The following is a 14,430-nucleotide window of genomic DNA, read 5'->3' as shown; positions in this document are numbered from 1 at the left end:
TTGTGTTTTTAATTTTAATTACATCTAAAATTAAGTAAATTAAATACATTTTTTAATTTTGTTTTACACAGCATCCCAACTTTTTTTGGGATCTAGGTTGTATTAAAATATAATATCATCATCAAAAGCACTAGACTTTAAATTTGATTGGATGCATCAGCACGCATGTATTTTTCCTCCTCTCAAATGAGCTTTTGCCATGAATTCTGGATTCATTTGGGTTTTATTTGGGTTTTATTTCCTATCATGTCTGACTCCTTCCCGCTCAGGTGATGCACAGTATGTTTTGGAGTTTCATGGTGAGATGGTGTGTTTGTACTCGGGGGTGAAGTGGATGTTACAATCAGTGTTGAGCTTGAAACATGGCGAGTCAGTGAGGATCTCCAGACATGGCTGCCAGTGATCCCCAGTGGGACTTCACTGCTCAGAACATGACTGATGGAAAAAAGAAACAGATCTCTGTGAAGCTGTCTGAAGCTTTATTCGTTTTTTTCCTTTGGATTTCAGAAGCTGTTACACCTTGAAACTAAAGCTTGTTAAAATCTGTCAGTACATGACAAATTAGTGCCTAATTTATAGTGGCAGCATTTATTGTAGTTGTGATGAAAGAAAAAGTGTTTTAATTGGAAAAGTTGAGAGAACAAGTGAAAGTATTGTAAATCAATAACACATGGTGTTAAATGCTGGGATGTTTTTAACTTCCCTAATGCTGGGAGGTATCTATGAAAAATTTGTATGATGGTATTTTTTAAGATTCTGGCGGTTTCCCGGTATATCACATTGTTTTAGCCTCCAAGCTGGTGATAGCCTTGGCTGGAGGCATTATGTTTTAGGGTTATTTGTCCGTCCCATTCTTGCAAACACGATACCTCAGGAACACCTTGAGAGAATCTCAACAAATTAGGCAGTACCTGCTTCATTCAGCTTTATTGTAACTGCAGTTCATTCAGTAATTTTTATATTTTAGTAGTTAGCAGTAGTTATCTCGATATTTATAAATATCAAGATTTACATTGCGTATCGCAATATAGTCTTAAAATATTGCGATATTATTTTAAAGCCATATCGCCCAGCCCTAGTTATAACCGCTAGTAAGAAGGGTACAGAGTTAGTAGGGCACTCCTCAACCTCTCTATAAAGTGTGCTTCAACTGTGGCTTTCTTTGCTTCCCAATGAAGAACTCCAGCAAGTGTTTCAGCTGCCACCAGTATAACGGTATATGAAAAATACATATCATTCACTGGATAAACTGGTGTATCATCCAGCACTAATGTGACTGTGAGATGAAGGTGCAGTATGGCTCAGGCTCTGAGGGAGATAGTTGATCAATTTAAAGCCCAACTTTGCTACGATGAACACTCCATTAATCCCTGAATAAAAATCAATCGGTGTGGTTTTAAAAAAGAGCCACAGTCTGAACCTGGAAAGGCACTTAGTGTGAGTGTGGATGTGTGTGTCACTGCGCCTCGTGTGTTTGTGCCCGTTTGTGTCTGTTTGCTTCTGTTTATTGACGTTTGTGTGTGTGTGCGTGCACCTGTGTGTGATGCCCTTGTGGAAGGTGCCCTCAAGGTGAGCAGCCTCACTTGTCAGATCAAGAGAACGACGTATTTAGAGGTAAACACGGGAGTGCATTAGCCCAGAGGGGGCACCGCCAAGCACGATGCACGGATCAAACTGGTGGCAGGGATTATTTTGTGTGTGTGTGTGGTTGTGTGGTTGTGTGGGTGTGTGGGTGTGTGGGCGGGTGGGTGGAGGGTGTCTGCGGGATAAAAAAACCCTGACCTTTCGGGAGCTGTTAAATCGTCCCGGTGGTGACGCCAGGAGACAAGCCCCTCAGGTGGAAGGGAATGGCTGCGGAGTGAATTATTTAGAATGGGACTGAGGTTTTATCAGGGGAGGGCTGGGGGGCGTTCATGTGTGGGTGGGGGGGCTGATGCTCAGGACTGATGCCCCGTGACAAGCCCTATGAAGCTTTCATTGGAGGATCGGCCTCCCCCTCATCCCGTCATTCCTCTTTGGTTTAACTTTCAGCTGATCGGCTGCTGGTCCAGCTGTGCTCCCTCACCAGTCCAGTCGCCAGAGGAAAATGTTGTATGTTTCCGTATTTGCATGTTTGATACAATTCATATCAACATTTCTGAAGTCATCTAATTTATGCACTGACTTTGTCATCGTTAGGTGGAGGGAATGGTAGATGGCGTGTCAGGTAGGCGAGACATGTGCCAAGCTGCAGATTACTGTTTGAGATCAACAAACAAACAAAACCAGTTCTTTTTCAATTCATGGAAAACATGGGTGTTTTGAATGGACACGTTTCTGTTTTCACAGCGGGGATAGTGGCATGAAAAGCATTTCTTTCTTACTAAGACATTTCTGTATTTCTTTCAAGGAAAATATTTTTTTATTGTGACATTGCTGTGTTCCCTGCTGGGAAAGTGCCACAAAAAGCGGTTGTTTCATACTTAGGCATTGGTGCATTACCTGCTGGATTAGTGCCAAGAAATGAGGTTGTTTTTACCTAAGCATCACTGCGTTTCCAGTTACAAAAAGTTGTCGTTTCTTTCTGAGATATTGCCACTTTTCCCGTCGGGATAGGGCCATAAAACCTGTTTTTTCTTTTTTTGGTTGTCTCTCTCTGGAATAATTCCACACAAGGTGGTTGTTTGTTACCAAGACATCGCTGGATTTCCAGCCTGGATTGCGCCATGAAAGGCAGTTTTTTCCTGGGATATCACTGCTTTTCTTGCTTGGATTGGGGTACATAAACCAGTTGTGTTTGTACTGAGACAGCACTGTGTTTCCTATCTGGACAGTGCGGTTGTGTCTTACTGAGACATGGCTGCATTTAAAGCCAGGATTGTGGCACAAAAGGTGATTTTTTTTATTTGATTTTTTTTATGGAGACATCACTGCATTTCCTGCTGGGATAATGCAAAGAAAAGTTGTTTCTTTTCAGCAGAGACAACACTACATTCCCTGCTGCAACTGAAATCAAGTATTTTAAGCTGAAATTCGATCATTTCCTAGACCATACCTAAGTGTTTCTTTTCCTTAACCTAACCACACATGAATCACAGCGTTGTTGAAATGTGAAGTTTCGCTATATCCACTACATAATAATAGTCAAATGTAACATATCCATGATTTTTTTTGAAAACATACAATGTTCCCTGTGTCTCCCTGTTGCTCCATGTGTCACTGTGCAGCCGCCCGCCTCGACAGGTAGTTGTTTGACAGTGACAAGACGCTGTTTCGTCTCCCACGCTCCGTCGGAGAAAGACAAGGCTGCTGTGACTGAAGCCACAGCACTTTGCTTTTGTGATTATGGACTTTCGTTCACACGACTCTGTGTCATCACTGTCGATGCCTGTTTGTTTACTGAAGTCAAACATTGCCCTGAACACTTAAGTGAGGCACATAATGTTGATCGTGGGTTAGGTAAGGAGTGTTTCAGTTTATATTTGGCCACAGGCTGCTTATCTTGTGTGTTAAACTTCAACAGCCTTCTTGTGTAAACATCAAGTGTGACTCAGTTTTTCTCCCAGTTTATTTATGAGAAGTAAACACGATGACTGGCTCTAAATTTGGCAGAGTCCACGTTTGATTATTGTTCCAGGTGTTTCATTTGCACCTCTAATAAAAGAAATAATGGTTGGTGATTCAGTGTGGAAATGGAAATTCACAGATAAATCATATTAGATGAAATGTGACTGTTCTTATTGAAGTCATGTTTCTGTGATTTATTGAGTTGTAATAAGTTGTTTTTCACCTTTAGATTTATTGTTTCAGGTTGTGGCCTAAACAAAACAGTATGAGTAATAATAGGTAATTTGACATTTTGCAAAATACTAAGTGAAGTGTAACAGCTACAAACTGTTGTTTACTGGGGGTTATCAGGATTACTATCACTTTTATTTATTGTACAGATTAAACAACAACAATGCTGGTAGACATATATTTCCCCCTGCCAGTCGCCAGAAGATGTTTGCATTGTGCATGTCTGCAAACCACAAATATGTGCATTTACATCAGAAATGCAAGAAAAAGAGCGCTTCCTGGACTTAAAGTCAGACTGTGGTGCTCTTTGGGTAGGAATACACTGAGACTTGAGAAAATCAAAAGAAAACTCCAAGGCACTCTCTCTAAAATCTTAAAATGCCTTTATTTTGACAGCATGGTCATGTTGGACCTCAAAACACCCTCTGACACTTTTTGGCATAAAGCCTTCGTCAGGAGGCTTCTTGACAAAGGCTTGATGCTGAAATGACTACTCTCGACTGTTACTAGTTTAACTCTGAATATGCAGGTCAGATGCATTTTATTGCATTTTTTATTAAACATCTTGCTGTACAGAGTCCTCCTGACCCTTTTTATATTTGGCAGAGAGGCTCTGTGGTTTCTCCAGCAGTAAGCACTCTCGGGTACACTGGATCTTTGTAGCCCTGGGCAACAAGGAATCCCTATCACCATGGTGACGCTGTCCATCATACGTGTCAGCGCGGGGCCGTGTGAGCCGTTTGCATTAACGTGAGAAGTCACAATGGGGGGAGCAGCTTTAAAGCCTCGTGTCAGCAGGTCAACCTGCTGGGTATGTACACAAACTCCTCCACTGCGACCCTGGAAAGCACTGCACTCACAGTCTGGCTCTGAGATAGGGGCAGACGCATGTCCATCACCATGGTGACAGCTGGACACCACAGCTCGGCAGCGACAACAACACCTCGACGACAACAGCAACATTACCCACGACACTCCTTCAGGAAACCGGCGCGGCTCAGACAAACATGACAGCGATGAAGCAGCGATGGAGCAGCGTCAGTGACAGCGAGCTAACTCGCTCACACGCACAGAGCGCCTAAAAATGGGTCTTAGTTTCAATTAGTGTCTGCATGCTCCCAGCAGCGAGGCAGCAGCTTCTTAATTTGTGGAGGGACGAGTCGATGGAGAGTCGGAGGCAGAGCGGGCCGCTGAAACAGATGGGCCCTGCGTGACACTGGGCTTCCAGCAGGGGCAAAATCAATGCTCATAACTGCAAAACAGAAGAGAAATTAATAATTATAATATCACAAGATTGCTTTGCATTGCCGGTGCAATCTAATTAATAGCTGTTTTGTTTGTAGCTCGTTGTTCTTGCTGCCTTTTTTCTTTTTTTAAATTGTGAATGCTGAATGTCTCTGAAGTGAGGAAACGCGTCATTTTCTTCTTTCCTTCCTCACTTTCTTAATAAATTCCTCTCATCTCTTCTTCCTATTATTATTCTTCCTCCCTGTGGGTGTCTCTTGGTTTCAATGTAACATCAGCAATGTTTAGGGACTACAATAAACATAAATGTATTTTTAAACCATCAGTTGTACCATTTAGCATATTTAGCAGTCAGAAACACTGCCGTTTAGCTGCTAAAATGGTTCTTTTGGTACTTTGGAGGCACATTATCTGTGCGTACATTGAGGAACCTATAACATGTACTCCTGGAATTTTTCTGATAATAGGTAAATCATGCAGAATTGGTTTGCTGTAGACTATAAACACGCATGCCTGCAAAAGTGAAAGCAGAAGTAGGCCTGTCAGATGATTAAATGATATTTATACACATAAATATCATTACATTTATATATCATATATATATATATATATATATATATATTTTTTTATTTATTTTAATCACAATTAATTGCATTTTTTAATTATGTTTTCGATTCAGTGAATTTGCTTAACAAAACAATTTAGAAGTCTATATTAACAAGGCAAAGCAGTTATTCTTACTAGATTGTCTTGATTAGGAATCAGATGACAGCAAAAAAACTGCATGGGACGAGCATAAAGTGAGGTCATGAGACCCCTGTGAAATGACCATGCGGTTTTTCCATCACCAAAATCTAGCCTAACTTTAGTAACCTAAGTGTTATTCCTCAAGTCTTCTAGTTTCAGATGATACCAGTATCATAAATGAACACAATAAAAAAATAACGAATGCATTAATTACAGATTTTAATAGCATCATGATTAACATGTTAACGCTGACAGCCTTAAGTAGACGCCAACCCCAAGTGGACTTTTGTGTCAGATTTGAAGAAATTTCCTCAAGATGTTTTTGAGATTACGTGTTCACAAGAATGAGACGGGCGATGTCACAGTGATCTTTATCTTTGAACTGTGATCACCAAAATCAAATAAGTTCATTGTTAAGTCTAAGTGGACATTTGTGCTCAAATTGAAGAAAATTCCCTCAAGGTGTTTTTAAGACATTGTGTTCAAGAGATTGACACAGATGCAAGATCACACTGACTTTGAGCTTTGACCATCGAAATCTGATTTGGTTACTGTTGAGTCCAAGTGGACGTTTGTGCCATATTTGAAAAAACTCCATCAAGGTGTTCTTGAAACATTGCATTCACAAGAATGAGACAGTTGAGGTTACAGTGACATTTGACCTTTGGCCACCAAAACCAGTTTGTCGTTAAGTCCAGGCAAGCAGAGGACAAAGTCTGTACATTATATTTATAGGAATCCTGTAAAGCATATGTGATAACAGCAGCTCTGGCTGAGTGGACGTGTCTTTACAGATTTAGTTCTTTGTGTTTCAGACCTGTCTGACCAGCTGCTGGAGGTGGTGGGGCTGGAAGGAGCCATGGAGATGGGTCAGATCTACACCGGCCTAAAGAGCGCTGGACGACGCCTGGCACAGTGCTCCTCCGTCACCATCAGGTCAGTGTTCAACTGAACCACAAATCGTTCTCCTGTCATGATTTGTTGTCTTTTTTTGTTGGCATCTTCGCCAGAATTTGTGAAATTTAGGTCACCATCAACAGTCTTTTGTCCTGGACACAAAAAAATCCATCAGCAGTTTAATTAAATTTGAATTTAGGTAATAATTTGAATATACCAACAGGGTACCTACAGGTATCAGACACATGAGTTTGTTTTTTAAGACCTTTTCCAAATATTTTACAATCTGTTTTTGCTTATTTTTGGACAAATCATTTTTTTGCAGGTCTGTATAAAGGTAAGTACAGAGTCTGTGCAAAGGCTGTTTTATGTCAAGTTAAGCTACATTTTGCCAACAGGTAAGTGCAAGAATAGTTTGAGCAGTTTTAGGTTCAGTGGCAGGTTTAAAGTTATGTAACATCAGAAAATTGAACTTTCATGTAGAAGACCTTGACTCATTTTACTTAAAAAAAATTAAAGGGGATATATCAAATTAGAGAAAACATGTGGCAGTTATGGCACAAATAATGACTTGATTTAAGACATTATAAGAAACCCTGATTAAGTTTTCTGGTGCAACGTTTTACAACGTTTTTAGTTGAATTCTAACACGTTTTCTTCACACAGAACCAGTAAATCCCTTCCCATGCAGATTGACGGTGAGCCTTGGATGCAGACTCCCTGCACAGTAAGTCATTAAATGTCTCTAGCACCTTCAACGACACCCATCTTCCATGTTGTGTGTCACCACAAGTGTGATCAGTTACACCTGTAACCACATGTAAGGGGATGTACTGAGTATATTTTATATATCGCTGCAGAAAGGCGACAACTTCGAAGACAGTTCTTTGTGAAAAACAAGGCACTCAGCTAGTATTTATTTATTCGCTTGAGGGTGTCATTATTAAAACCCCCACAAAGCTACAGTAAACCTAAACAGCCCAGTCACCAGAAAAAAAGATGGCATTATGCGTTTAAAAATCAAAATTTCTAACGTGATGTAGAGTATGAGCTGGGGGTTGTGGATGCAGGGTTACCACACAATTTTCTCTATGAAATTTTAAAATTTTTCCATGATTTTTTTTAAGGACAAACAATCATTTTTTTCTCTTGTTTCACTTCTCTGGCATTATTCAAACATATCAGATTCAAAGTGAATTCATCCATAATTTTATCTGACCAACACATGGAGGGACACACGTAACAGAGCGTGAAATTGAGAAATTAATGTTAAACAAAACATTATCACAGATCAGTGAACATTAGAGCTACTTCATGTTGCCAGCTACAAAACATAAATTTGCCGTTGGGTTACATTATTTTGGAAGGTTGTTACTGGAAGATTACTGTAACATTTCATTGCACACAACAAAATTTAATGAATTTTTCAAACATTTAAATTATTTGTTTTACCAATTCCATGTTGTTTCTAGACCTGGAGAATGTCACTGTGAAGTCCCATGACTTTTTCCAGGTTTTCCATGACAGTGGGGACCCTGTGGATGGCATGTCACCTAAGGATACACCTGCCTAGTTGTAGGCCACTGTTTAAGAGCAACAAACATAATCATTTCTTTTGAGTGATTTGTTTCCATACTTGTTTTTTTAGGAACCCGTGTTTTTTTTCTAACACTTTTTAGCCCCCAATCATTGGTAATGTGTAGCTATTTTTCCAGTGGAGATAATGCCACAAAAAGTGGATGTTTTTTTACACATTGCTGCGTTTCAGGTGCAAATTGTGCCCCCCAAACCATGTAACCCTAAGCCAAAAACAGTATCTTCCTAACAATAACTAAAGTAGATTTTGTGTCTAAACCTAAAGATGTTAACCACAGTGATGTTGAAACATAAAGTTCAATGTATTTGCTACATAAAAATGTGCAAATGTAACCTATCCATGGTTTGCAGAAACGTACAATGGCAACATTTTTCTGGTGATTGGGTTGATCTAAACCTGTTTTTATCACCTAGTTTGCCTGATTAGAGCTCTTCTTCTTATTGTTGATTATTTTTTCAGCTCCTCTCCTGTCCAGTAAGGTCTTAAAGGACAGGGTTCAAAATAAAAGACAGTATCTATTCCTTTTCTTTGTGTTTTTGTGCAGTTATGACAAATAGTCAATGCTGCAAGTCTTACTTCTCCTAATTTGCTTACCGTCTCCGTCTCGAACATGTGCTCTGACGAGTGTTTGCCCTCTGTCCACGTTGTTCATTTTTCAAAATGAAACTCCTCAGTTTGCGTTGATTACGGTTGTGTTTAGCTTTAATTACAACGCCACTGCAGATGAAGTGCTGCCGAGATTTACATATGGATTGCTCAGGCGGCGCTAAGAATCCCAGTGCATGACAAAACGAGTAGCCTGCAAGTGCTCTTGTGTCCGCTGGCACAACTCCACCAAGCAAAGTTAGGATCTGACAATCCATAATTGTGCTGCAATGATTTTCTACGGCGGGTTATTCATACTGTATGTCGGGGAGGAATTTGAATTGGCCGACCTGTTAAATGCTTATAAAAACACTGCAGCTTAAATGGGATGTTAACGCACTAATTATTAACAACAACAACTATGCAAATGCATCTCAGTTCCTCTGCATGCATAACATATTTAACACCATGCAACCATTTGCATTTTGAAGCGACATATGACATGTATCACAGTCTCTTTGATAACTAGGTCTGAAATAAACTGACATTTTTCTGTATTCCCAGATGGGATTCTGGTAAAATGGCACTTTGTTAAGTCTCAAAGTGCCATTTTACCCACCCCCTTAGTTATCTTATTTTGGATGTTTTTTGATGGCTTGGGAATACATTATATGGATAATTTGATCTAATTGTTAATTTTTAAGAGCCGCATTGCTCTTCAACTGGGGCTTTTGATGCTTATAAATGCTTGATGTTGCATCTTAAAAACACAGCTCAGTTATCATACAAATTAATTTCAGGTATTCCTTCAGATCTTCCTCATGGGACCTGTGTCTTGCCTTAAATAGTTATCTTTTTTTTTTTTGCAACGTACAACAGAAACATTAAGCTCAATCACATTTAATGACAGCAGAAAGATTACAAAAGCTGGTAATTGCATCCGAGTCAGAGTGCAAGTACAACAAATGGCATCTTTCCTTTGAAGTGAAAGTAGTCCCTTTAATGCAGATGGCAGCATTTCCTCTCTCCATTACTGCATTTAGACTCAACAGTATAATGAACTGTGCTTGATATGGCAGTCCTCTATGGTTGATATTTGTTGTTTCACTGATGGCATCATTATTGGGAAACAGGATATAGTCAGATGTTATACCCATAAAGCCCATTTTTTCTCATAATCCAGCATAATGTATGTTATCATTCATTTCAAAATGCATGAAACCCGGGTTCTCTCTAAGTTTGTCATATTAAGGACACTCAGAATTGCACTCATAAGCCAACAGACCCCATCTGACGTGAACCCATATGGACCCACTGTTGTAGATGCATTGAGTTACATTCTGAGGGGTGATAGCTGTGGATAAAATGAAAAATATCATTTTTTAATTGGGGAGAATTCTAGTGCAAAATCAATGCCAAACACTGTGCTATCGCCAGGGGTCACAAATTTTCGTGGACAAGATTTCTAAACTTTTCCATGACTCTTCAAGGACCTATAATGAAATTTCCATGACTATTCACAGCATATAAGATGGACAACTGTATGGAAAACTTTACAGCAGATGTTACTTATTGTATTGTCAGGCAATCCAGGAAGCTGTCTGAGGCAGTCTGCGGACACTGAGCAGGTGACGTTGTGATTTGTCCGTTGGTTCGAATAAAGCAAAGCTCCGTGACTTTGAACTTAGGTTCAGTCGTCGTGCACTGACATTACTCACGTGTCCCGTGCAGTTTTTTTTACTGTCATTTGATTCCTAAATAAGATAATCTGGTAAGAATTGCTTTACCTCAGCAATATTTGCGTAACTGTTTTGTAACGCAAAATAATGGAATTGTCAAAATGTGATTACAAAATGCACATGCACTGAAATTCTGCAATTACTGACAGATTATGGATGAATGGATCGTGATTTTTATCTTGAATGTCTTGCATATCGTATTTTTGCCATTGATCCTCTTGTGAGTCTGAAATACAGTTTGGATTTGAGTTTGACTACATTCAAGGATGGTCTGTGTATCCCAATGAAACAACAAAGGTCCTGACAATTTGTCGATATTTTGATATTCGATATTTGAACCTGCTGGCTGGGGGAGAGAGAGAGAGAGAGAGAGAGAGAGAGGGAGGAGGTTTTGGGGCCTTTGAAAGCTCTGCTCAGGTGCGGCTCATAATGCCGATTAGATCAAAGCCACCACCTGCTTTAATCACCTGCTTTATTGAACCTCACACTCTTGAAACAAGCAGGAAAATGCAGCAAGCGGCGCCAAACTAAATCATATCTTCTTTACTTCTTTCAAACACCAGATTGAGATCGTCCACAAGAACCAGGCTCCCATGTTGATGGGACCGCCACAGAGCCGAAGCTTCTTCTCCTCCGTCATCAGACGAACGCGCACTGAGAGCAAAGACTGATCGGTTCAAGACCCTCGAGTCCTCAGAGGCACCTGCAGAGCAGCGGTCACAGGTTGATCATCACTCGGCCTGTTAGTTGAAGGGGGGCCTGTGATGTTTGATAGCCCAGCGTAACGTAGCAAACTGTAGGTTCAGTATGTATCGCCGGCAGCGTGGAGACGTCACTGAGAAGCCCTGATTAAATCCAGCACGAGGTGTGTTTAGGACCGAAGCTCCGAGTAGAGTAGTTTAGCTCCAAAAATACTGAAGCTATTTCGGGAAGTCCGGTTTTATAAAAAGTCTGTTTTTCTTTTTGCTGTTGTGATCTGTGCCACGTGGAGAAAAAGAACCCCACAGATGAATGTGTTTTTGTGATATGATGTATTTATTTATTTATTCATATTTTGCTGCTATTGATGTTTTTAACAGTTTTTTGGATTTGCATACCCCAGATGCATGATGGACATTGAAGGAGGTTGCTGCTGTCGAAGCTGACATATCTGGAGCTTGCAGCCCAAGTGTTTCGTACGAAGTGAAGTTTCTTTGCCTGGCATTTCCTCATCGCTTCACTCATGAACGGCTTCAAGACGTGAAAAGACAGAAATCACTTTGGCTTTCTTTTAATGGTTCCCGCAAGTCATCCTTGTCATGTTTTAATCTGCCGTTGTTGCCGCTCCGTCAGTGGAAAGATTAGGAATGATTATTGATCTTCATTAAAAATGCATGACACTCTTTGTTTTACGTCGCACGAGAGATTTCCAAACAGTTTTACCAATTGTGTGCACACTTTCTGTTGCATGAATGACCAAGATCTGGTTTGACACTTGTGGAAATTGATCGTTTTAATTTTTTTTAATTACAGTGCTGCTCGGTTTAACCATATCATACTTTATAAGGTGGCTGCATTTGTATGAGATCCTGTTTTCTTTCTGAACAGGTATTCAGGTACTTTTAAAGTAAAAAAAAAAAAGCAGCGAGTAGGCAACAGAAGAGAGTCCAATTGTTTAATCAGACTTTGACTGCACTGCAAAGTTGGATATTCACAAGAAGCAGTTTGACCTCCTCTGGTCATTGATTTGCTCTGATGTCTACAGCTGAGTGTTTACAGGCTGCTGCACACAAAAGTGTACATTGACCAATTAAGGTCCAAATACAAAATGACTATTGACGTATATTTAGTACGAGCTTGATTTAAAGATTCAATTCAATGTGATAATTCTTAGAGGTATTTAACTGTCACTCACATGTGCAAATACCATCTATAGAATAACAATGCACCTTTTGCAAACATTTGATCTTTTTTGTACAGAGCTCCTAAAGGGACATGGGGAGAAAAATAGATGGGAATGAAAAAAAGATTGGAAACTTTTGTGTTAGCCCAAGAAATGTTTCCATTATGTTGCAAACTCTTTGCATTTTCCGAAGAAACTTTTTGGGTCATTTGTAAATCTTTTGAGTTCTTTCGAGAAACTTGCATTCACTCTCAAAATGTTTGTGTTCTCCTTAGAAATTTTGACATTATCTTGCAAAATGTTGCATTCCTCCAAGACACTTCTGCAGTAATTTGCAAAACGTGTTTGTTCTCCCAAGAACCTTCATTCTCCTGAAAAACTTTTGCGTTCTTCTGAGAAATTTGTGCATTCTCCCAAAATACTTTGCTTTCTCCCACAAAGAGTTTGCATTTTCTCTTGAAACTTTTCCATTCTCTCTCAAAACTTTAGCAATCTCTGGCCATTTGTGTTCTCCCGAGAAACTTTTGCATTGTTGTGCAGAAGTTTTGTATTTTGTCCTCTCCGAAGAAATCTTTAAGTTATCTTGAAAAATTGCATTCTCGAGAAACTTTTGGGTTATCTCACAAAACTTTTACATTCTCTCTTGAAAAGTACTTATGGTACACTAGTTGCCAGCTGCCGTTAAATTAGAAATAGTACTTCTGGTCAAAACCCAAGGGAGAATTAGAAGAGTTGGTCATTGGTAAGCGGTACCCTTTTCAATTGCTGTGTTTACTATGTTAGTTCGCTTAAGTTGTATAAGTATTCTAATATTTGTGTCTACTAAGAGAGATAAGAGTTGGGTTCTGACCGAAGGTACTACTTCTTCTTCTTCTACTTAATTGTTGTCTTCTTCTTTAATGGCATGTGGTAAGTAGCGTACAGTAAGTACTTCTCTTGAGACAACGCAAGAATTTTGCAAGGCAACCCAAAAGTTTCTCAGAAGACCAAACATTTTGTACAAGAACTCAAATTTTTCCTGGGAGAATGCAAAAGTTTTTCTTGTTTTGTTTTTTTTTTATAACCCAGCAATTTTTATTTCATCTTTTTTTAAATTCCTCCTTCATGCCCCTTTAGGAGTGCCATTTTTTAGAGTCTCCTATACAAATATATTGCATTTTTCTGAATGTTAATAGTTATGATTCGGTAAATTTTTGCATTTAAATAACATTGATCTCATTCTGTCTCACCAAAGACAAACTTAAAATTTCGGGGATCTACATGTACCAGTGTGACGCACACCTGATAAATGTGTTTTTAACTAAACTGCACTCCTGCTTGTTTTCCGAGAATGATTTTGACTGTTTCAGTCTTTGAAAGTGCCATATACGCTAGTGGAGACTGAGGTCTTATGAGTCTCCCATCTCTTTGCTTTGTACGGTGCTGCGTTTGTACAGTGAGGTTGTATTTTTGTACACAGTATTTATTTATTTTTCCGCTTACTGCTGTCACTCTAGAACTCACACCATGTTGTTCTGCCGAAAAAAAACAAACTCTGCCTGCCAATGTCGACTGAAAAAAGTGATAATGGAAATAATAATAATTAAAAAAGTTTTTGTTGTTTGATACAGTGTTCTGGTGTTGTTTGGACATCGACCTTTGACTACAGTATGGTACTTAACAAACAAAAACCTCAATTTCAAGGCACCTACACCTTTGGTTGTGTCCTCACAACTTAACCAAACTAAATCTTTCCATCCTATTGTCTGGAGTGGCACTTTGTTTACTGCGTGTCTCGATGTCAGATGGGTGGACGCCTGCACTTGAACTGCATTTCTCCGTCCTCAGGGGGGTTCAGCAGGAGTGACACAGTACTTCACTTCACATCCACTTCACCTGCCTGGTAAAGGAACCCTGCCTGGATCCAAGATGGCATCAGCGTGACCACTGCTGACTTCCGATATGTCCGTCTTTCAGTCAGG

General features: G+C 39.6%; 1 protein-coding gene across 5 annotated transcripts in view; it reads left to right on the top strand.

Annotated features, from left to right (window-relative positions):
• dgkb (diacylglycerol kinase, beta) overlaps positions 1–14,074 on the top strand; it is a 93,616-nt gene extending 79,542 nt beyond the window's left edge. For 3 of the 5 annotated variants that reach the window (XM_088084670.1, XM_088084669.1, XM_088084671.1), the window contains 3 exons: positions 6,585–6,705; positions 7,333–7,393; positions 11,151–14,074. In XM_088084670.1, the coding sequence (XP_087940796.1) occupies positions 6,585–6,705; positions 7,333–7,393; positions 11,151–11,258 (290 nt within the window). In that variant the 3' untranslated portion in view covers positions 11,259–14,074. The remainder of the gene's footprint in view (positions 1–6,584; positions 6,706–7,332; positions 7,394–11,150) is intronic. The other 2 variants (XR_015777997.1, XR_015777996.1) reach the window with 2 other exon arrangements.
• The last annotated feature ends 356 nt before the right edge of the window (positions 14,075–14,430 follow it).

Source organism: Plectropomus leopardus, chromosome 11 (assembly GCF_026936395.1).
Source record: "Plectropomus leopardus strain MGB_pleo_1.0 chromosome 11, ASM2693639v1, whole genome shotgun sequence".
NCBI classification, from domain to species: Eukaryota; Metazoa; Chordata; class Actinopteri; order Perciformes; family Serranidae; genus Plectropomus; species Plectropomus leopardus.
This window is presented reverse-complemented; position numbering and strand designations above follow the sequence as displayed.